Source organism: Drosophila albomicans, chromosome 2L (genome assembly GCF_009650485.2).
Source record: "Drosophila albomicans strain 15112-1751.03 chromosome 2L, ASM965048v2, whole genome shotgun sequence".
Taxonomy (NCBI): Eukaryota; Metazoa; Arthropoda; class Insecta; order Diptera; family Drosophilidae; genus Drosophila; species Drosophila albomicans.
Window position 1 is genome coordinate 23,678,768 of NC_047628.2, and position 25,272 is coordinate 23,704,039.

Consider the following 25,272-nt stretch of genomic DNA (forward strand, 5'->3'; position numbering starts at 1 on the left):
TCGTTCGTAACGTATTTCTGGCCAAGTTTTCACTCAGCCAAGTCACGGCCTGTTGGCCACACACGAATGCGTCGAAGTTCGGTAAGACACAGGACCTTCAACCTTCAGGGTCCTGGCCCTGATAAGAGGGTAGCTAAAGGGGCCAAGTGTGCTCTGTATGTGTGTTTGTGTGTGGTTGAATTGGTAACAAACGACTTGGTAAATTGTTAAGCATGAGTTCTGACCGTTACAATTTCCACTTCAACTGAATAAAATTATCTCGCAGACAAGTCAAAAAGTAACGGATAAGAAAAATAGCTAAAAGAGGCACATTTCATATAACATTGAAAGAGAAACAAAGATATTTATTTTGAACAGTTAAGAAGATATGTATAAACAAGTAAATTTGCTGGCAAAAAAAGACAAAATATATAACCAAATATTCAAAATTTGAATTTATGCATTTATGATAATAAAGCATCAGTTCAATGGCTTAAATTCTATATAAGTCCAATTCAATAATTAGGAAAAATCTTACTAAATATTTCGCTGTATTGACAACAATGATATAATTTTATAAAATTTCAATGAAGGTGCCTAGAATATATTTTGTTAAAATTAAAAGTGACTTTGCATATATTTTATGTATCATATAAATAACATATTTAGCAGTTCAAATATAGGACATTGAATACATGTTAAAAAATTAATAGATAACGATACTTTAATATAAATAATTGAAAAATTATTTAAAAAGCAAAAATTGGGATCACCACGCTTTAAATAAGCAGATTTTTCTTGCAAATTTTTTAAAAATGCAGAAAAATTCAATTTATGGCATTATGACAGTATTATTCTCATATTTACAAACTGACTATCAAATATTAAACATTTTTCAATAAATTCTTAAATTAAAAATAGTTGAGCTAAGAGTAGCTACAAAAACAAATTGTACTTCATCTTTATTAAAAAAATAGACAAATTAATTTTCTTGGTTAAAATTAAACAAAATTATAAAGGCAACTAATAAAAATGTTGAGAAATAGTAAAACCATAGAAAACTAAGAAATATTTCAAAAACAAGTGAGAAAGTTGCAGTCGAGTGTGCTCGACTGTGAAATACCCCTAATTTAAGTGCGGTATTATTTTTAAATTATACCAAATCAATATACCAAAAAATACTACAAATGTACCGAAGGCTATTTTCTGTATTTTGAGTAAAAACCAATAAGTGCGGTATTATGCTTAAATTATACCAATCCAATATACCAACAAAAAATACTACAAATATACCGAAATCTATTTTTGTGTTTTGGGTAAAAGCGAAACAGTGCGGTATTAATCTTAATACCTTATTCAATATACCAAAAAATACTACAAATACACAGAAAGTTTTTTCTGCATTTTGAGTAAAAGCGAAACATTGCGGTATTATGCTTAAATTATACCAAATCAATATACAAAAAATACTACAAATATACCGAGAGCTATTTTTGTATTTTGAGTAAAGGCGAAATAGTGCGGTACTATTCTTAAAGTATACCAAATCAATATACCAAAAAATACTAAAAAATATACCGAAACAGTTCTGTAGTATTCCTTATTTATACCAATAAATACTAAAATTTATTAAAGAATATTTGTGGTATATCGATTTAGTACTACAATATACCATAAAGTACAAAATATACCAGATTGTCAGCCAAAGCAACTAACAATTGCAGCGAGTCTAATAATATGATGAGTTTATTTTCGAATTATTAAGAAACACAGAAATAAATTCAATTTGATCAGCGACAGTAGCAAAACTTTTATGACTTGTTCAACTTGAAGGCTTAGTTTATGTGGCCATTTGGAACAGAAATGACAAAACAGAGCATAGCACACAGCCACCACAGCATTGATCACAGCACAGCACAGCCACAGCCACAGCAAAGAGCAGAGCATAGATCAGAGCTCAGAAGAAACAAAAGAGTCGTAAGGCTAAAGCCAGAAAGTACTTTTGAGATGGCTTTCAGCTTAGTGCGGTGTGACTTCAATGGACCAATCAAAGCCAGCAAAACAATTGAATTCAGACGACGACGACGATTCGAGTGTGTTTGATTCAATTCGAATTCGAGGGAGCACACGCCAAGAGCTAAAAGAGTTACCACAAAAAAAAGCACGACCAAGCCCAAAATACAAAAATATATACACACACACACAGTGACACATTGTCGCCAACAAAGCTGATAGATGATTAATGAGCTGGCATGTTATGCCCAGAGTTACCAAACTAACAAACTACGAAAAAAATATAAAACGAATCGTAAAAAACGAAAACCGAAACTGAAGCTGAAATTGAAACTTTGCCAAGTCGCGTTCGCGTTGCGTCTTCTGGCTAAATGATCATCGTGGTGTCAATTTGGGCATCATTAGGAGTGTGTTTCTAGTTTTTTATAGATAGATAAAGCCGAAGCCGAACCCTTTTTTTTTACGAGCTGCTGCCAAATCGATTAGCAGGCGGATCTAACTTTGATTTTAACCAGCGGCAGCAGCAGCAGTTGTAAGGTGTAAATAATTCAATCAATCATTTGTCAACAGTTTTCGGCTTCCGTTTGTCGAATTTTCAGGGTCAGCAAATAATAGAGAGAGAGAGAGAGAGACATACTTGAGCTACCATCTACAATCCTGATTGCAAAACTCTGAAATGTCCATTGAATTTCAGTAAATCAATCTACAAGTTGCAACATCGACAGCTGCAACAACAGCAGCGATTGGTGAAAGGCGTGAAAGGATTGAGAATTGAGTTGCAGTTGTTGTTGTTGTTGCAAGGCCCCTCTGGGACAACGTTGATAAGGTGGCAAGTGTGATTTCCAACTTGATGTATCGCTTGCAAAAAAATGCGAGAAATTTCAGCTATGCTTCTTTATTGCACCATTGACAATGGCCATATAAAAGAAAAGAGTTTCAAATAGTTTAAATTGCATTTTAGTTGCAATTAGCGTATAGGAAAATAGTCTTCGGATTATTCAAATTAACTTCAAGATAATTGAAGCAGTTAATTTAAGTTAGTTAACATTTACAACCTTGGAAAATGCTCAATCGAATCCTATTTACAATTAGTTTTACGAGACTAGGGCAATAGAAAACGAAGTACTTGGAAAGAAAGAGAGTCGATAGTCTTAGTAGCCAACATTCCCTTCTTTTAGTTATTATATTATTTTGTATAATAATTAAACACGTAAATAAATAACTAAATGGAAAGTAAGACAAGAATTTGAAATATTTGCAGTTACCCAATGAAAAGGTTATGGCTAGTGTTAAATAAATAAATATATCTTTTATTTAATCAGTTGGTCATAGTTGCAAATTGAACAAAAATAAAGTAGTAGTAGTCTTATTACAATAATAGAATGTTCAAATAGTTTGAAAGCTATTTCGATTTTATTTTTGTCACAAAAAAATAAAAAAAAAAAAAATATCTGCATCAAAATGAATGAAAGCTTTTATTAACATTTGTTCTAGCTAATGAAATTAAAATGAAAATTAAACATAATGCAAAGCTTACGGATAAATATCTTTGTTTATTTTAAATTAATTTTTATATATTATTATTTTTTTTTCCTTTTTTTAATTTTATTAAATTAAAAAGTCAATATTTTCGATTCTCTGGCTTTTTAAATTATATCAGTCAGTACAGTTTAATGTGGAAGCTATTTGACTTCTTCCTTCTCATTTTTATTATTATTTTATTGAAATAACGAATACAATTCCTTATTGAAATAAGATTAGCCAAAGCATCTAAGGCCTTCAGAAGAGTTCTTTCTTAACTTGTTTTTATGAATGAATGAATGAATCTTATTTTTTAAATTCACAAATTTCAATTTAGAAATAAATTTCAATGCTTTTAGTTCAAATTTAAACAGACAATTAAGTTTAGATTACATTTTTTCAGTTCTTAGCAACTTTCTCAAGTCTCTGAAAATTTGATTAGTTGAATTTTAAATTCACTTATATAATATTAAAAAAAAATGTTATTACCTTTAGTTCAAATTCTTTTAGTTGCATAAATTTGTAGCATAAGCTATTTTGAGTTATATTTCAAATTTAATAATTTTAGTATAAATTTCAATGCTTTTAGTTCAATTATAATATAACCAGGGAATTAAGTTTAGATTCAACTTTTTCAGTTTTTAGCAACTTTCTTTCTTTTTCTGAACATTTGATTAGTTGTATTGGAAATTTACTTATTTGAATTAAAATTTCATTTCTTTTAGTTCAAATTCTTTCAACTGCATAAATTTCAAGTCGAAACTATTTCGAGTTGTCTTCTAAAAACTTTCTCAGGCTATTATGCTTATCAGTGGGCCAGCTGACGCCTGCTTAGGGGCAGCAAAGTTGTCTCCTAGAGAACCTCTTTGACCCTCCCAGAGCCTCCTAGATCCTCCCTCTTTAGAGTTCCCATATCCCACGCTTTTTCCTTACGTGGGAATCTTTCTTTGTTGTCCCTTTGCTGTCGCTTTCTCGCTTTTCTGCTTCTCATTTTCGAGCATATTGCACACGCTGAAAATTAACTTTTGACCCGCAATTATGCAGACAGAAGCAGAGCATAAACCATATTCATCATCAAGAGTCACCCCTAAGAAGAGAGAGAGAGTGAAGAGGAGAGGGGAACGGAGAGGAGTGTGGGCTGCCTTGAGAGGCAACACCTGTGTGTTGTGTTTCATGTTTTGTGTGTGTGTTTGGTAAGGTGCTATATGACTTTTTCGGAATGGAAATCAGTCCAACGGAACCGAAGCTAACCGCGAGCCAAGAGCTCGACCCTTGTGCACTGACGTCCCCCTCCTGACATCCCTTTCCATCACTCCCTCTTTGCAGCGATGAATGGATGTGTTTGCATGCATAATCTTTGGTCATTGTCATCCCTTAGGTTGCATTCTTGGCCAGCAGCGGGTTAAGGGCTGAGGCCAGCGCACACCTGTGTGAGCAGAGGCTAGTGTGTGTGTGTGTGAGTGTGTGTGTCACCTGGTGGTTGTCCAAGTGCCAAGTGCCAAGAGACAACAACGTCGACGACGACGTTTCTCGTTTCTCGATAGTCATTTCCCCTCGGAATTGTCATTGGGCTTGTGTACTTGGCACCCCCGCGACCCCTACAGCATAGTGTAGAGAGAGAGGGGAGAGGGGTGTGTGTGAGTGTGCTTTACTTTCATTTCGAAACAATTATCTATTCAACGTCAAGCCAGACTACGATACTGCGATATGAGTGCACACGATTTGGTTGCTGCTACCAATTTTGTGTTAAGTGTTTGCGTGCTTACCACTATCTATGCAAGTGTATCTGTATCTGTGTCTCTGTGTGTGTGTGTGTGTGTGTGTGTTAGCTGGTCATATGCCAGTGCGTCCTGTGTCCGAGTCGAGTCCTTTGGCCCGCTGCAGATTGTTAGCGAGCAAACAAAACATTAGCTCGGCGGCATAATGCGAACAGAGCAACACACTTGTTCCTCAAACGCGAAACCGAACGGTTGTGTCAAGTGCTCAAGTTCTCAACTATATCCTCTTTAAACTCTTCCAACAATCATCTCATATATATCATCTCAAACAAAAAGTGAACATCAACTTTGTGCTGTGTCAAGTGAAGCAACATTTGTTAGTGTGAGTGATGTGTAAAGTTGTTAAGGATCCACCTCAAAGTGAAGTCTTCAATTGAAACCGATTTTATTTTAAATCATGGAAGAAGAATTAAGATTTCAGTATTTTAGATAGCTAATTTGAAATCTTCATATCTTCAGTACTCTTTAATCCACCTCAAAGTGGAGTCTTCAATTAAAACCGATTTTATTTGAAATCAAGGAAGAAGAATAAAGATTCCAATTAAATTTAAAGTATTTTAGATAGCTAATCTTAAATCTTCATATCTTCAGCTCAAAAAGTAGTCTTTAATCCGCCTCAAAGTGGAGTCTTCAATTGAAACCGATTTTATTTGAAATCAAGGAAAAAAAATAAGTTTAATTAAACGGATTTTAGATAGCTAGTCCTGACTCTTCATATCTTCTTAGAAAGTAGTCTTTAATCCATCTCAAAGTGGAGTCTTCAATTGAAGCCGCTTTTACTTTAAAGCAAGGAAGAAGAATGAAGATTCCAGTTTAATTAAAAGTATTTTAGATAGCTTATCTTAAATCTCCATATCATTTGATTAAAAACTAGTCTTCAATCCATCTCAAAGTGGAGTCTTCAATTAAAAACCATTTTATTTTAAATCAAGGAAAAAAGAAAATTTCAATTAAATTTTAAATATTTGAGATAGCTAATTTGAAATCTTCATATCTTCAACGCAAAGTGTAGTCTTTAATCCAAAGTAAAATGTGTTTGATCAAGTATTTTAATATTTTGACATTTAAAAAAAAGAAACATCCAATTTCAAAAAGATTTTCTGAATTAAGACTAAATTATTTTTAATGATATTATGAAGAAATCAGCGAATTCAAAAAGAAAGACTGATTTATTTCAATAAAGATAAAACTGATATTTCAAAAAGAAGTCTTAAATTATAAAAAGACTGAATTATGTTTCATGTCGTTAGTATCATCTTAAAATACATTTTGAATCATTATAAAGATCAGTTCTCTATTTAATTTAAAATTTTATTAAATGTCTTCCTCTATCTTCAATGCAAAAAACAGTCTTCAAATTGTATTATTTCTTGATTCTCTATTTCAATAATTCTGGAACTAAAAGACACAATTTTTTATGGAATATTCAATTCTTAAATGAAGCGAGTTCAGATTGTAAAAAATCGAAATTGCTCAGAAGAATTCTAATTTCAAGCAGAATAATTTTCGTAGAGAAATCTGAAAGAATTTGTAATTTTAGAAAAGAAAAGAAATAGCAAAAGTAGAAAAAAAATTTTAGAAATTTTTTATTTTAAACAGAAGTATATAATAATTTATTATAATATTATTGTATTATCATTATTAATTATGATATTATATATAAATATATATATATATTATTATGCATATTATATATTTTTGGTTCTATATCGATATAATTCTTTTGAAGATTCCCACTTTAATAAACATAAAATACCTATTCATAAAGTCTCCTCCAATTATTCTTATTATAGCATAACAATATTCTAAATAGAACTCTCGATTGTCTTTTGCAGGTTCCCATTATAGCGGTGACGAGTACACCAAGGAGAAGAAGGGCGATAACGATTTTACAGACGACGAAAACGGTTTCGATATACGCTGTGAGGTCTGTGATAATGTCTATACGGATTTAGAACGGTAAGTTAGTGAATCGATTAAACTACTTATAGCTTATAGAGATAACTGTTCGATAAACTCTATAGAAGAGAATGTCTTGAAAATTGCTTTGGCATTTCAACAATAATCGCAATCAAATTTCGTAGCACAAACCAAAAAAAACAAAAACAACAATAAATGGTCGAAAACAAGCTGCCAATTAGCTTCCAACTTACCCACAGAATTATGGGTGTGCTTCTCTCAAGCTTGTTGGGCGTGGGGGCGGGGCAGCAAATGGAGAGTGCGGGGAGGGGGCAACTATTCCCAATTGTGGCTAAATGCTGCTCGTCGTCGGCGATCTTAATTAAAAGTTGATAGCGATAATACAATATTTAGTGTGGCCAATAAAGTGCCCCATTAAATTGGCCAAAACGCCAGCTCAATGAGTCGAGTTAACCAGTTGAAAGTGAGAGTTGGAATTAGCCAGTTCAAATGATGGATACGAACGAGTCTCTTATTGATTTTTTTATTTTTTATCATTTTATTCACTCAAGTTCAAGTCAAAAGTCGGAATCTTTGAGGCACTTCCAGTAGCGTCGATTTTGTTGATGGAGTTTCTATAAATATAATTAAAAGTGTTTTTTTTTTTGCCATATCGTTAAATTTTGCGATTTAGTTGCTAACAATATAATAAGTTGTCTTTTAAGGTGTTGCTGATTTTGTTGATTTTATTATAGAAAGTCTTAATGCTAATTTTCAATAAATAGAACAAGAAGTACAGAAACTTTTTTTTTTTGAAAATAGTTAATTGAATGCAACTATATATTAAATTTTAGTTCATAAACGAATCATCACCATATTGCATAATAAATATCGATTAATAGAATTTTAAAATATGCATATTTTAGATGTTTACTGAAGATCTTAAAAATCTTAAATAATGTGGAGAACAGAGATAGTAAGGAAATTGATTGATTGATTGAGATTAGCTCTTTATAAAGAAGATTGTGACAATCGAACTCTTTATCCAATTTAAAACTTTCTTTATAATCTTAAGTAAAATTCAGAAATTTAACGAAAACCATTTATTAAACTATTTTTTTTTTAGTATAAGGATGTAGTGCTAAATTTAGAACAAATTCAGGAAAAGGCAAAAAAACGAAATATGTGGAAACATTAAACTAGTGAATCTAGTTCTTTATAAAGTAGTTTGCTATAATTTGAAGATCTCAAACAAATATTATGATGTGGATAGAAAAGACATTTAAAAGATTGATTGATTGATTGAGATTAGCTCTTTATAAAGAAGATAGTGACAATAGAAAACTTTATATACAATTTAAAACATTCTTTATAATCTTAATTAAAATTTTGAAATATCAAGAAATTCATTCAGTTTAATGAATATTTAATGTTATGAATATGATACATAAATATGAGGAAATATTAAACTTGTGAATCTAGTTCTGTATAAAGTAGTTTGCTACAATTTGAAGATCTTAAACATCATAATTACTTCAACAAATATAATGCTGTGGAGAGAAGAGACATTTAAGAGATTGATTGATTGAGATAAAGAAGATTGTCAACAATCGAGAAAACCATTTATTAAACTCGTTTCTTTTAGTACAAAGATATAATCATAAATTTAAAAAAAAATCAGGAAAAGAATAAGATAAAGTTTAAGCTAGTAAACTTATTTCTTTATAAAGTAGTTTGCTACACTCGAGAGCTCTACATATCAAATTGGTTTAATTTGCCGCCTTTCAAGGGAAATCATCAGTTGCATCTGTTACACGAACAACTATTATTATTCCACTTTCCATAGGGGCATTTCGAGATCTTTAATCAAGACACAATTGCTGCAGTTAATGCAAAACTTTTGTACAATATTTACAAATATTTTACACCAACAACAATAGCAACAAATATTACAACAACAACAACAAGAACAACACGCGAGTTTGGTTTTTATTTGCGTTCCAAGTGCTAAAGTGCGCTTTTGATTTGAATTTGATTTCGAGTATTGTGTGTAGAGGAGAAGGAGTGGAAAGTAAAAAGAGGAAGAGGAGCAGGAGAGAGCTGTGGGTGGTCAATACGGCGACAGTTATCGGTCAACTGCGTGTGTGTGTGTGTGTTAGTGTGTGATTTATTGAATTTTAGATGAGAAACTCACTCGAGTGAAAGGAGAAGCTATAACGGACCTGCCTGCGTGTCTCTTTTCTCTCTCTTCCTCTCTGGCTCTGCTGTCCATCAGGCTTTTGCAATTTTATCTGATGTTGAACATGCATAGCTTGTGCTCTTGTTGTTGTTGTTGTAAGCAAACAAACGCCCACACTTCAAATGCTGTCTCTGGGTGCCGTCAACTCTTCCATGTCGATGACAACAAAAGCAAAATCACAAACAACAACGAAATGCGAGTGGAAAAAAAGGGAAAATGCTAAAAATGTGGCCGCCTTTTGTCGACGTTGCTCCTCCCACACGTTCCATGCGATAATCATCGCACAATCAAGGACAACAGCAAGAGAGTGAAGAGAGCGCGCGTGTAGAGTGTAGAGTTGGGGAGAGTGGAGTGCTGTGTGTTTGAGTGTCTGCGTGTGTGGAGGACACTCATTGGCCGCAGCTGTTGAAAAAAGAGAGTGAGAGAGCGTTGAGAGATCGCTTATCTGTCAGGCGCATATTAAATATTGAACATCATTTGACTAATTGACGCCAGCAAGCTCTTTGCTTTTGCTTTTGCTTTGTGTTTGCCTTTGATTTTGCTTTTGCTTTTGCCTTTTGGGCGTCACCCGCAGTTGGACAACAAACAAAGCGCCTGGTAGAAAAGGCGTGTGAACTGACGCACTTGACGCTCTGATTGAGGCTGTCGATTGTCCGTCTGTGAGTTTGTCCGACTGTCGCAACTGCTAATTTCAGTTTTTCTTTTTACTGATGACAGCCACAGCGATAAACAAAACAAAAAGCAATAAACCATAAAAACCATTATGTCCTTAACCATAATTTGAATTGGCTTTCATTTCGTTTATTCCATATATTTTCTTCTCTTTCAGTCTGGATGATCATTTGGTTGGCGCACATCATTTCAAGCGTGGAGAATTCGCCTGCGAACTTTGTGGCCAACGATTCTGCCATCGTCCTTTGCTAATCAAACACGGAGCTATCGCCCACAACAATATCCGGAAATATTCCTGCGAAAACTGTTCCAAGGTAAGACAAATGAAAACTGCTATTTTTATGTTTAAATGATTATCGAAATGGGATTAGAAGGAAAGTTAATATGGGACTGCTATTTTTATGATTACATGATGATAAGTTAATATAGAACTGTTATTTTTATGTTTAAATGATTTTTAAAATGGGATTAAAAAGAAAGTTAATATAGGAAAAGCATAAAAAAGAATAGAATAGAATTTTATCTAAAAATCAATGGAAGAATTAAGCAGTAGTTTTTTAGATTGGGAAAAAGTTTATATTATTGAGAATGCAAACAAATGTTTGTTTGGGATTCAGAATGGGGAAAACTGTAAATATAAAAATGTTCAACGATTGCAAAATTTTTATGAATATATGAGAATGAATTTAAGGACGCTAAGAATGAATGCTAAATTTACAAACTTTTAAAAAGTAGTAGAAAATATTTACGCATTTCATATATTGAAACTTTCCCATTGATTTAATATTGTTATTTCTCATAATTTCTATTTTATTTGGCGATTTTTCTTCGTAATTTTTAGTTAGCAAACTCAATGAAAGCTGTTTTCGACCTTTTAAAACCCTTGAACTTGAAACCCAACAACAACAACAACATTTAGAACAAACTTTGCGAAGAATATCCGAAGCTCTTAAGATCGTGTTAGGATAAGAGTTAGGTGCTTAGAGGGGCAGCGGCAGTGCCTTAAATGAAATGATCGTATCATTAATTATTGTATCAGGTCGTTGTGGTATTTTTGACTTTTGATTTCAAGCAGATCAATAGCCGCAGGCGCTTCAACTTGGCATTAAGTAAATATAAAATAAAAAAAAAAAACGTATCGAAGAAACCTCTTTGGTTACTTGTCTTTTGCCAGTTGCGCCCCCCTTTAGCCTCCTTCCCCCTCCCCGCACACCGTTTTTTGGATGGTGCCGCACGCGCTGGGTTAATACGAAATTAGGGCGTGTACTCATCCAAAACACTTAAGAGACCATTTCGGCCGTAATGAAGAAACTTTGTTACCAACTCGTTCAAGCAGCAGCAGCTGCTGTTGCAGTTGTTGTTGTAGCTGTTGTTGTTGTTGTTGTTCATCTTCGCGCTGCATTTGAATGCCAATGTTAAATTAAAGGGCCACAGAAGAGACAGAGAGCTTGAAAGTCTTATAGATAGATAGCTATAGATCGATTCGTTACAGGCCTCTCTTCGTCTTCGTCTGCGTCTTCGGCACTTCGTCATTGTCATCGACGAGTTGGACATGTTGCAAAGATGTTTTAATGGCATGTTGATTACAATCTTGTGGTCTGTCTCTTTTTTCCTCCTCTAGAGGCTTTTCTTTTCTCGTCTTTTTTTTTGATATTCGATTTTCCCTTTTCTGTTGCATTTCAAACGGTATTTCAATCGATTCAACGTCTCGTTGCATTACAGTTAGTTTACTTAGCGCTCTGTAATTGTTTCGGTGGCATGTAAGTAGCACGCATTGTGGTGGGGCATGCCACACACCTCCCCCCCCTTCTCACTCCCACTACTCGGACAGCGACATAAACGGGAGCTGGCCGAGGCTACAAACAAATGATGATCGATCTTGCCTGCCTGCCTACATAAAAGGGCAATACTTTCGCTGAGGTCCAAAACAACAAAAAAAAATAAAAACCAAATAAAATCAAATACGGCGGAAAAAAAAATCGAAAACGGGGTCTGAGCTCAGCTGTCAGCTTTGTTTGTTTTCAAGCAGCAGTCCAAGTTTAAAGCGTTTCAAAAGGGATTTGCCACGGATCTAGCATGTTTTCCATTTCGGATTTCAGCTTAGCTGCACTTCACTTCACTCCACATCGCACCTCGTTTGGCGGGGCTAAGTGAGCTCAACTCTTCTCTCTCTTCAGTGCTAGGCTGTAAAGTAGCCGATACTTAAGTAAATTCGTCATGATCCATTGCTGCTAGGGGGAGTAACGGCGATATACGTATGTATGTATGTTCAAATTATTCTCTTAACGGTGCTCTCTGCGCAGCTTTGTTTTTGTTAGTAATGCATCCCACAAAAACAATTACACATGCTCTTAAAAATAGGTCAATGTAAAATGCAAAAACAATATGGCGATAACTGTAGAACTTATGCTCTTCTCATTTTTCTATAGGTAAAGAGAGCAACTTCTGCTCAGTGCTCTCCAGGTAGCTTTGTTTTTGTAATTGCAACATACACAACGTAATATACTAAGTCAAACACACAAAATGCCAGCTCTCCCTGGCAAAAACAAATTCGACAGCAAAGAGAAAATAAAAGAAAAAAAAAAAAAACAAATTTGAGCTTCTAAAACATGCATACAAAAACAAATGTGAGCTTCCGACTTCTTATGTCCCAAAGCTTTGCAAAAACAATTGCTTATGCATTGTTGTTGTCGCGCTAATGCGATAGTAATTTTGTTGTTGGCTGTTTTGCATGTTTACACTTGTGCAGGGATTTGTTTTTGCAAACGAATATTTGCTACTGTAATAGCAAATAAAAGTGCCTATTAACAAGGAGCGCAAATAATTTAGCTACAGTTTTTAAACATTTTTAATTACTTTGCAGACATTGTGTGTGTATTTTGTATAGAGTCGTAACATGTTTTAGTTGGACAGTTGGCCAACTGGTTGTTGGCTTTTAACCAGTTTGGTCTTCTGCCAAGCTCTAGATCTCCTTTCATTGCCCTACTGCAGACGCCTTGGTCTGACCCCACGTACGATCCTAACGCCACACACAACAGCATCAACTAAAATAGCAGCAACAACTCGCAAGTACAGCAACAACAACAACAACATCACAGCACTTCGCAGACAATCGCATTCCAAAGGCCAACCTTTGCGAGCTTCAAGCTCCCAGAGCTCGTCTCTATTGCTCTCTCGCTTCCTCTGCCTGTTGCTCTCGTTGCTCACTCTGTCGCCTTCGTTGCCTCGGCTGCCTTTGCTGCCTGCATGCCAAAACACCTACACTTTATCCATGAGTCTTCAACTATTGCTGTTACCGTTGTTGTTGTTGTCGTTGTTGTTGTTATTGTTGCTGTAACACCATCGTCGTCGTCGTCGTCGACGTTGTTGTTGTTGCCGTTGTTGTTGTTGCCGTTGTCTTTTGTGGCGTTTTTCGCCTTTTTGGAGAGTAGTTGAATCTAATCCATTTGATGTAGTTATAGCACGAGCTATTCTTGTGTGTGTCGCCGTTTGTCTTCAGTCCTCAGTCGCCGCCTCGCTCACTCTCCTCTCTCCACTCTTCTCTCGTGCTCAAACAACAAAAGAGAGACAGAGGCTGACTCGATCATCGTTTGATATGAATTCGTAGCGCATTATGACAGCATGATTAGGCATAACAGTTTCGTAAAAGGCAGCGCAGCTCGGATCAACGCAGCGCAGCGCAGCGCGGGTGGAGGCTCTGACCGAAAATCAAGTTTGAAGTGGATACTGAAAAACTGGCTGTGCCTAGCGCACCCCTCTCTTCCCTCCCTCTCTCTCTCGCTCTCACGTACCCATCACTGTCCATGCCTTGGCTGGGCTTAACTTGTCTTGGGCCTGTGCCTGCGTCGCTGTTTCTGTGTCTGTGTCTGGGCCAAATGAACGGCTCGATCTGTCATTGCGTTAACCCCCCAAAAACGTATACAAAAAAGCGCTTTAGCTGTGAATTTGCCTAGGCGTGAACTGCAGTCGCAGTCACTGTGATCGAAACTGTGATTTTTGTGCGGAAGAGCTTTGTAAAGTAAGCTTAAGGTGCCTTAAAAGCTTTCTGTATGTTTCCTTTCAGGCTAGAAGCTCTATTTATTATTGCTCTCTTTATTATCTGGTATGGTAAATGTAGCAAATGTTAATTTGCTTAATATTTCTTGGGGGCTTTATTTAAATACATATTACATTTAAGTGCTTGCTATGTGAGCTCAAATTTCTTACTATATTCTTTTTGCAGCTGTGAGTGAGCAAATTAATTACATTTTTACTTTATTGTAACCTGCAGCAAATATTGATCTCATTTGCTATATTGGCATTTATAGATTGTTGTTGAAATAATTATAATATCTACTACATCGAGAAGAAAATTATCTACATAAATATATAATTTTTAAATTCAAGAATTTTATACTGTTTTTAGCATGAATTCATTTCAATTTGCAATCACAGTTTTTTTTTTGATTCTGGTTGGTGAACAAATCACAATATTTCTAGAGCAGCGCTGTTCACGCTTTTGGCTGTGAATCGAAGAGGGGTAGGGAGAGGTTTGTGAGGGGGGGAGGGATGGTCAGGCTACGACAATTGTAGCAATTGATGTTAATAATTGACGAAGGTGTTGCTGCCGTCGCCGTCGACTTTGCTCTGCTGCTGCTGCTGCTAGTGGGTGGAGTTGTAGTTGTAGTTGTTGCTCATGTTGTTGTTGCTGCTGCCTTTGCGTAATCTTATAGAAGGGGGGAGCATTGTCTACCTAGAGTTGAACCGAGCACTCGCTACAGATCCGTTTAGCGGCAGCAGCAGATGATTGATTAATTTCAGTTTCATTTCATTTGGCAGCGTAACGAGAGCAAAGTCAGTCTTAAATCTCAACCTCACCACACACTCATAGATTATTGATCATTGTTATTTACTTCTCTCTCTCTCTCTCTCCGACTCTGTCTTTTGCAGGTATTCTGTGACCCATCGAATCTACAGCGTCATATTCGCGCCTATCACGTTGGAGCTCGCAGTCATCCGTGTCCGGAGTGCGGCAAGACATTTGCCACCTCGTCGGGGCTGAAGCAACATCAGCACATCCACTCATCGGTCAAGCCCTTTGTCTGCGAAGTCTGCTTCAAGGCGTACACGCAATTCTCGAACCTGTGTCGCCATCGTCGCATGCACGCCGATTGCCGTGTTCAAATCAATTGCAAGAAGTGCAACACCAGCTTCAATTCGGTCACCTCGCTCTCTAAGCACAAGAAATTCTGCGACACCACCGAAACTTTCCGGAGTCATCATCATTCACAGTCGCGACTGCATCATAATCATCACCATCATCATCATCATCACCAGCAGCAGCAGCAGCAACAGCAGCAGCAACAACAACCGCCACCTTTGATCTTGCCACCTGGTGCTCATCAGCGTCTTGCCGCAGCTGCCGCCGCCGCCTCGAACAGCAGCAACACTAACAGCAACAACAGCAACTCTAATCCCAACCCTAACTCGAGCAGCGATTCTGCAAGTTCAGCAAACATGGCGACGCCACCAAATCATCTGTTTATGATGCGTCCGAGCTCCTCGTTCTTTGCCAGCTTTCCACACTACGGCCTGCCCAACTTCTTTACACCCGGCCTGCAGCAAGCGGGCAACTTTCCGCTGCCGCACATGTTTCCCAATCATCCGCAGCTGGCGGAAATGGGTCGCGGTATAGGACCGCTCATGTTCCCCAATGCCGCCTTCCAGCAGCAACTGCAGGCTGCGATGAACATCAAGGCGGAGGATTCGCCATCGCGGCTCAAACGCGATTCCAGTTCACCGGAGCAGCGGAAATTGATCAAGTCCGAAACGCAGGTCAGCGACGAGGAAGAGGAGGAGGAGGAAGTTGAAGACGAGCTGCTGGAGCATGAAGTGGAACAGGATGCAGAGCTACAGCTGAAGGCGGCAGCCAACCTGAAGCTCGATTCGAGTAAGATCAAAAGAGAAGGAACATTGCAAGCGGATGAGGAGGAGGAAGAGAATGATCCGGACAATGATAGAGTAAGTTTTGACTTAAAAGAAATTCCCTTTGAGATAAATACTAAATTCCTAACTTATCTCCTACAGAAATCCATTGACATTGTCAGCACTCCGCCGCCCGTCGATGGCGATTCCGAGCCGGAAGCTGAGCCGGAGAAAAGCAGCGCTGAGTTGCCCCTGGACTTGTCCATTGCCAGTCGCAAGCGTCGCAGCTCCGCCAGCCTCAACTATATGCCGCTCACGAGTCGCACGCCCACGCCCGAGTTGGAGCAACCGCCTCCAGCGAAGCTGGCCAAGCACAGCAACAACAACAGCAACAACAACAGTTCGGCGGAATCCTCGTCCACCTCACGGCTGTCCTACAAGGGCAGCAGTCCAACGCATAGCGCCAGTGCGTCGCCAGCACCGCACAGCACTCCCTCGCCTCCGATCAGCACCGGGGGTGAGCTGAGCAGCATGTCGGAGAGTGCGGCAGCAGCCACAGCATCCGCAACCGCAGCTGCAGCCGCTGCAGTCTCCGCCTTGGCTTGTCCACGTCCTCAGATGCATCCGCATCTGCTGTTGGAGGAGCTGTATCGCAATCGTTTCTCAACGCCACCGTTTCCTTTTTTAGGCCAAATGGGCGGACGGCCAGGTATTGAGTCGCCACTTGCTGGAGCGTTTGCTCCGTGCAGCAGCGTCTCACGTCATCTGTCGTGTCCGCCCGAGCACACTTTCCGCAAAGCGTTGCGTGCCGCCGGCCTCTCAGCCGCTTGTCCCCCCATCGCCGCCAGCCACAGCAGCAGCGGAGGCGGTGGAGGTGGTGGAGGTGGAGGAGGACGCTTAAAGGATCGCTACACGTGCAGGTTTTGTGGGAAAGTGTTTCCGCGTTCCGCGAACCTCACGCGACATCTGCGCACACACACCGGGGAGCAACCGTACAAATGTGAGTACTGCGATCGCTCGTTCAGCATCTCGTCGAATCTGCAGCGTCATGTGCGCAACATCCACAACAAGGAGCGACCCTTCAAGTGCGAGATCTGTGATCGCAGCTTTGGCCAGCAGACGAATCTCGATCGGCATGTGAAGAAACACGAAGCGGATGCCGCTGGCTTCGAGTATCACGATTCGCCCAGTTCTAATGAGGCCAAGGAGCGCGATGAGGCCTGCTTCGATGATATTCGTTCGTTCATGAAGGGCGTGTACACGCCCACAAGTCTTGGGGGTGCCGATGGCGATACGGAGGAATATGCGGGCAGTGATGATCAGTTGTCGGTGTCGACGCGACAATCGGCTAATTTCGACAAGGAATTGCTGGTCAACAATAACAACAACAACACTGACAACAATCACAATAGCAACAGCAGCAGCAGCAGCAACCACAACAGCACCAGCAACAACAACAATAATCCCACAGCTCTGAGCGAAACGATCGCAGTGAGCACCTAAGAAAGTCAGAAAGAAAAAAATCAAACAGGGAAGTTTTCCTGCTACTAAAAAACTTACTTTAAACTTTTACTTAAGCGTGTGCCTCCAAGAGGGAAAAACTAATCGTTAAGTAGTTCGCATTTTCCTTCTAGATACTTATTTATCAATGTAACTAACATAAATTCAACAACAACAAAAAAAAAAAATACTAAAAAAAACTTTGAAAAAAAAAACAATTTAACTACTCGTAGCTATGCAATCAATGGAAAAAGACGGTGAAGTAAACACAAGAAAAACTAAAAAAAAAATATATATATATAAACGTATACAAAAACTACAACTTAATCAAATCACGTTTCGATAAACTTTATAAACTCTGTACACAACTGGATCATATATAATTAAATTGTAGACTAGCCTCGATATACACTCGATGATGATCTTATATTATACATAGTTATTATTATTACCAAATAAGTTGTGCTGTAAATTGTGGAGCGTATGTAAAAATTATATATAAGGCATCAGGGGGCAGAGGAATACAGAATATAAATCGGGTATTCGATTGGATATTTTGAGTGTTGAGCGCAAGTCGCATTCACTTCAATCTGTAGGCTATGCGAATAAGTTTCAATATTTTTTAGTGCTAATTATTGCAATTCTCAATACAAAACTTACAACATTTTATAACATTTACTTAACGTTTAACTATATATATAAATAATTATTATATATGTACATATATGTCTGTACATGTATGCGAAGGCAAATGAGAGATCGTTATGGAACATTTAAAAAAATCAATAAATAAAACAATCACATTAAAAATAAAAGCGTTTCTTCTTTTCGTCAAACAAAATTCTGAGTTTTTGAGGGTTATACTAAATATACTGTAAATATACTGTGTTGTACCATACACACTATTATAATACATAGTATATTTTATAGTATTTATACAACGTTGTATAAATATACTATGTATGGTACATACTATTTATACTACATAGTATATTTGATAGTATTTATTCAACATACTATATTTTAAAGTACTAATTATGCTACTGGCTACCCTCAAATGAAATACTAAATACTGTAAATATGTATGGGACATACTATATATACTATTTAAACTATATAGTATATTTTTTAGTATTTATACATCATATTATATTTCAAAGTACTGCTACTGGCTTTTTGATGGTTATACTAAATATACTGTAAATATACTATGTATGGTACATACTATTTATACTACATAGTATATTTTATAGTATTTAAACAACATACTGTATTTTAAAGTACTATTTATACCACTGAGTATATTTTATATGGCACATACTATTTATACTACATAGTATATTTTATAGTACTTATACAACGTAGTATATTTCAAAGTACTATTTATGCTACCTAACATATTTTATACCATATGAAACAATTTAAGATAGGTATTTTTCGCCTCTTTACATAATTTATATTTAATGTCATTCAAATCAGAAAATCATTGCGCATTTTCTAAGATAATAATTTTCAGATGCTGTACTCGTATTTCAAATCTCTATATAAATAACATACCTATACTTTTAGTGCTCTCTTTTAAGATCTCCACAATTCTGCAGCTGCCCAGAGATATAGTTTAACAACTGTAACAAATAACTTAATTGAGGTTGTTTCATAATATCATCATTTATTTGGCAACAAAACCACATTTCTCTGAGCACTTAATAAAGCCATTAAAACGCTCATCGACTGTAAATGAGCGCATAAAAGAAGACTTTATACAGCCATCAATCCTGGCAGCGCCCAAAACATCATTTCCAAACGCATTTGCCTACGAACCTCAACTCAAAACTGAAACTGGCTTTATTATTAATCATTCGCATCAAAGCGCCAAAAAAAAAAGAAAGAAACGAGTGAAAAAAGAGAATAAGATAATAAAAAAAAAAACGAGAAGGAAACGAAGAAAAGAAATAAGTTGAAACTTATAGGTTTTTAATATACCGAACCCAGAGCGCTATTCATTCATCTATTCAGCTATCTATCTGGTCTGCGTATCTCAATATATATCTGTGTATCTAGCCAGCCAACCCAGCAACCCAGCAACCAGCCATCCATCCATCCATCCATCTATCCATCCAGCAGGCAGCTAGTCATCTAAGCCAAGCCATCCATCTGCTCTGAATGCAAAGGCGTGATCGGCAATGCGAGTTAATTACCCTTCCGGTTTAGAGTGTGTTACGCCTTCGGCGAAATGCGGTTAAGACTATGAACTACCAATACCAATATCTATATGTATATAGCAATTCCAATACCAATAACATTTACCTGTGTTACCAATACTTTTCGTTCAGTTTTTTGCTTTTTGTTTCTATTTCTTTGTTTTTTCCTAAACTGAATTTTAAGTTGTATTAGCCAAACGCCGCATTGGCATCAATCATTATTTCTTGTATTTATACCCGCTACCAATAGGGTAGAAGGGTATTATAAGTTTGTGATGGAAGGAAATGTATGTAACAGGTAGAAGGAGGCATCTCCGACCCTATATATAATATATTCTTGATCAGCGTCAACAGCCGAGACGATCCAGCCATGTCCATCTGTCTGTCTGTCTGTCCGTCTGTCTGTATGAAACACTGGATCTCAGAGACTATAAGAGATAGAGCTATACTTTTTTTCCGACAGCATTTCTTGTGTTTGCATGCAGGTCAAGCTTGTTTAAAATTTTTGCCACACCCACTTCCGCCCCCAAAAATTGATGAAACTTGAATAACAAGTCGCAAATTTTTGTATATGCAAATATAACTATAACATTCCTTAAAATTTGGTAGCAATCAGATAAAAGTTGTCAAAGTTATCAAAGAAATTGTTTTGTATGGGGTCTTAGTTACTTTGGCTGAGAATCTGGTATATTGTGCCGTCTATGGTATATTTTTAATGTGGTACTCAATATACCAAATATACCACTTGGTATATTTTTAGCATTTTGTAGTATTTTTGTGTATATTTTGAGAATACTACCGCAATATTTTGCTTTTTTATAAAATGGGTAGCGGGTATCTCACAGTCGAGCACACTCGAATGTAGCTTTTTTACTTGTTTTTTTTTTTTCAACCTGTGCACAAGGCACCACCTCGAGAGTCAGACTCAGACAAAAGATCAGTCGAAATAGCTGCGGTTCGGTCACTTTCGATTATGCGAAATACATTTGGCAGTCGGTAGCCAAAATAATAATCTTCGGGCCAGCTCAGTCCTGCTCCCCTTGCACCTTCTCCACCCTTCCCTTCTTATTGGCGCGTGGTTGGCCCTGACCACAGCCAACTTCCACAATTGTGGCACAATTCGAACGCAAAACTGGCCAAATTATGTTAAATTTGTGTAGAAAACAGTAGATAATTGGTAATTGCCTTCATTCCACAATGTGGCTATGCCTTCCCCTTCTCCCCTTCTTTGCGATTCTCATTAGTTTTTGCGAAGGCATAGAATCTAGATGTTGGATTAGTTACTCGCTTTTTTGTGGCCTTTGGGCGTTAATTGAAGAAGGCATAATTTGAGCCACACAAAATATTCAAGCAGTCGAACTAATTGACCAACATATTACCCACAATATGTTGGTCAATTAGTTGGGCTGCTTGATGACTTGGTCAATGGCATTTTGGTCTGAAATATTGCGAAATTATAAACTATAAATAGTTATTCGATAGGTTGGTCAAAAATTTGTTGAAATAATTGATGAGTTCAAATTGAATTGGGCGAATTTTTATTTAATTGGCAAACAAAGAGAAGGTCTTAAATTTTTGGGTGGTCTAAAGAAGATGTAATTAAGTCTTCAGTAATTTTAGATCAATTGATATTTTCTTTATGTTTATAAATGTTGAAATATACTATGCAAAGACGTTCTTTAAACTTTATTTTGTATTATATTTAAAAATTACAATATACAATTCTTCTTGCCTGATTCCATTAAGCTAAGCTAATAAACCGCCATCTATTGACTAGAATTTTAACTTTAATATACAAAATAAAAGTTCTCTACTGACAAATTCCTCCTAGCATTCTTGCTCTATTTCACGGTTATCGTACTTTCACCCTATTAATTAGAAAGTCAGAAGTAGGAAATACGACATTGCCTGATATTCAATCATAGTACAACAACACAACAATAGGTGGCCCAGGAAGTAGGCACTCAAAAGCTCTTTTCGCGCTTTGTCTCCACTTGCACTTTTCAATTGTCGTCAGTTCTAACTTCAACTCTATAGTGTGGACACGTGCTAGGTGATCGGTGTAGTAAAGTTATCGAAAAAATGCGAAAAACGCAGTGAACAACATTTAAATATGCAATAATAAAGTGAAGGTGATGTTACTGTGCAAAAGTATTATAATAGTAGTGTTATAAATGTGTAATCTTTTACGGGAAACTCAATGCGCCCAACACAAATGTGCAAATGCAAAAGCATTTTTTCATGTTTCGACAAACGGTAAAAGCGTGCGTTCATCTTTTGCGTCTTCCTTTACGCTCGCGTGTGTGTATGTGTGCGAAAGAGTAGAGTAAAGAGTACGACAACTCCACAGCAAAATGCATATTACGTCTTTATCCGTTTTTTTTTCTTGTGACAATTTTTTGAGCTGGTGTTGAGTGATTTTGATACAGTAACATGTTGCTGGCAACATATACTAAATGTTGCGTAAAGGAATGAAAGCATAAACATGTTGCTGAGTAACAATGAAGGATTTTTAACTGTTGGAAATATGTACTAGGTAAGTTTTCTATTGGATTTTATTTGTTGTAGAGTTTAAAAAACGATCTTGAGTCTATGCGAAATTTAATTAATTTAGCATATTCTTACTGCCTTAATCATAGACTTGAGCTCAGAAAAATTATATTTCTCGAAAATATTTGTAACTTGAATCTATTACGATAAGTAACATTAATAAACCTTATGTTGATATTTTATATTTTTAAACCTTATTATGTTCAATGAATTTTACACATGCTGTCAATATTCAAGTTAAAAATGACAAATTTACCTTAATCCAAAGTTAAACGAATCCTATTTAAAATTGAATATCCATTAATAATATTAGTGTCTATACTCCGCCTTAAGTAAACTTATTTAGTGCTCATAACGTGTCTTACAAATGAGTTTTTAAATATTTATATTTTCTTGAAGTTTTCATAAAACTGTTGTTGCTCTCATTCCCATCATTAAATCGATGCTCTGGGGCATCATTAAATAGCCCTAAAGCTTCCACAAATGGATGGCAATTGATGATCCTCGCAGATCGTAACCTTTATTCCAATTTCTCGTGGTTTTTTTTATTGAGCACCAGGCAAAGAACGAAGAAGGAATGTTTTGCAATTGCGAGTTACTAGCACTAATACTTTTCAGTTTTGCTTCGATCTATAATTGAGTCTCTATTCAGGTCACTCACACCTCTCTATGGCTGATTATAGAGTTGATGCCACAAGCTGTTACAGCTCCTGCTGCCATTTGCTGCTGGGTTGGATGTGGGGCATGTGCTGCACATCGTATAAATGTGCCACAGCCCCAAAATCAAAAATGCACTTTATGATAACGAGCTGACTTTAAGCATCTAAGTCGAAGTCGAAGTCGAAGTCTTCTGGCCCTTGCCCAGTTTATAGATGGACTGAGACTAAGCAACTGTTGATTATGTGCCGCTTACACAAATGGCCCAGTTACACGCCCCAGCAGCAGCAACAGCAGCAGCTGCAGTCCCAAATGTGGCAACATCTGAGTCAAAGCGAAGCGATGTCGAAGCAGGGCCAACAAAACTGCAAACTGCGCATCAATGCGAAGGCACATTAGGCGAGTGTAGCGAGAACCGTTAAACGCTGCCAGACTGAAACTTGTATCTTGTGGTGACTTTCGAAAGGTTCCCCCCAACCACTTCCCCTCCCTTGTCACGCTTGTAAACGGATGCAAATGTAGACACAAGCCAAAGGCGCCCAAAGGTGGCCCAAAGTCTAAGCAGAGAGACAGAGAGAAGGCTGTGTTGACTGTCGATTGTAGATTGTTGGAGACTCTTTATATGTGTGTGTGGAGAGTTGCTGTCTGGACTGTGTCGAGTCAGCCCATCCGTCTGTCTGTCCGTCTGCTGTCTGTCCGCTGCTCTGGCTGCAAGCTAATGGCACAATTATGGCAACCAAATCAATGCTGGCAACGGAAGACGTGAATTGCGAACTGCCATGGAATCTAGCCGAAGGATATCACGCGTATCCCATTGATCCATGAAGAGACCTACTATGGCTCTATATATAGCCCTCTTGGCGGCAACAATCGGAGCGCAGAGCTGATGTTGTTGATGTTGCAGCAGTGGCAGCCACAGTTCAGTTCAGCGTCTAACTGTTGTTCATAACTTGCCTGAGTGATTGGGCAGAGAGTGCTGCACATTTTTTTCCGTTTCTTTTTTCTTCTTGTTGTTGCTGTTGTTGTTTTTCCTCTTCTAGTTGTTGTGGTTGCAACTGCAACTGCAACCAGGGGGCAATCAGTCAGCAGATGTTTTCATTTCCTACAAACGAACTAAGTGAGCACCCAAAGCACCCAAAGGTACCACAAGCGACCAAAACCAAAACGCTCGGCTGCCGCAGATGTTGTTGCACGTTGCACGCTGCCGCTTGCCGCTGCTTACCTCGGCATTTGTGGCACAGTTTCGTGTAGCAAATTGCGCACAGTGGGCCGGCCCCGGGTCCCCCTGGTATTGAGTACTCGCGATCGCCCCTCCCCAGCCCCTCTATCCTCTCTTCTCTGTGGCCCTCTTTCTCCATCCCTCGTTGGCTCGCTTCCTTTGTCAGCTTTGCAGATGGAATCAAATATTGTGCAAACTACAACAAGAGCGACGTCGTCGTCGTCGTCGTTCAAGTCCAAACTGCAGGGGGAACAGATTTCCGACCCATTGCTTCTTCAGAGCATCAGAGAGTCAAAGCAAATACCCTGTAAATGTACGCGGCGAGGTATGTTGAAGTTGCGATCTAGTTGTCATTTTAAAATTCTCTATTGCAAATAATTCGCATAGTAGAAAAAGTTACTTAAAATCTTTGTCTAAAATAATCCATAAGTTTACATAGTTTACTCATTAAGTTCTATTAAAAAATTAAAAAAAAAAAAAAAAACTAAAGTCCTAAAGGCCATCAACTCTGTGATTAAGGTTTCTTTATTCATTATAGTGATATATTTCGAATTATAATCATCATAACTTTAAGTTCAATTAAACTATAATGAAATTAAAAAAAAACTAAAGTCCATCGAATATTTCGAAATATAATCATCATAGCTTTGTCAATTTTTATTTAATATTAATTTGATTTGAAATTAAAAGCCATTTTTGGCAATTTTCTAATTTTTATTCTTAAAAGTACAACTATTTTCTAATTTCAATATTATAAAGGACAATTGAACCTCAAATATATTAGTTTCGAGTGGGAAATATTTTAAATGTATTATATATATACTTTGCCCACAACTTGCGCAATAATATAAAACCCAACAAATAAATAACAGAATGATATATTGTAAAATTCTTTCTTCTTTTTTATGTGCTAGATAAGAATGAATATAAAGATTTATATTTTGAAAATTTCGAATTATAATTATCATATCTTTGTCGCGTCTATTTTTATTTTATATTTAATATTAATTTGCTTTGAAATGAAAAAAGCATTTTGGTTAAGGACAATTAAACATTGGGAAATATTTTAAAAATATTTAAAACTACCACAAAATAGATATAAATTGTCTCTCTTTAAATATTAAAATAAATATTTAGTAT

The 25,272-nt window shown here is 37.0% G+C and overlaps 1 protein-coding gene across 5 annotated transcripts in view; it reads left to right on the plus strand.

The window, feature by feature from the left end:
- LOC117564090 (transcription factor hamlet) overlaps positions 1-17,807 on the plus strand; it is a 40,793-nt gene extending 22,986 nt beyond the window's left edge. For all 5 annotated transcript variants that reach the window (XM_034242723.2, XM_034242726.2, XM_034242724.2 and 2 more), the window contains exons 5-8: positions 7,127-7,250; positions 10,259-10,415; positions 15,031-16,101; positions 16,168-17,807. In XM_034242723.2, the coding sequence (XP_034098614.1) occupies positions 7,127-7,250; positions 10,259-10,415; positions 15,031-16,101; positions 16,168-17,508 (2,693 nt within the window). In that variant the 3' untranslated portion in view covers positions 17,509-17,807. The remainder of the gene's footprint in view (positions 1-7,126; positions 7,251-10,258; positions 10,416-15,030; positions 16,102-16,167) is intronic.
- The last annotated feature ends 7,465 nt before the right edge of the window (positions 17,808-25,272 follow it).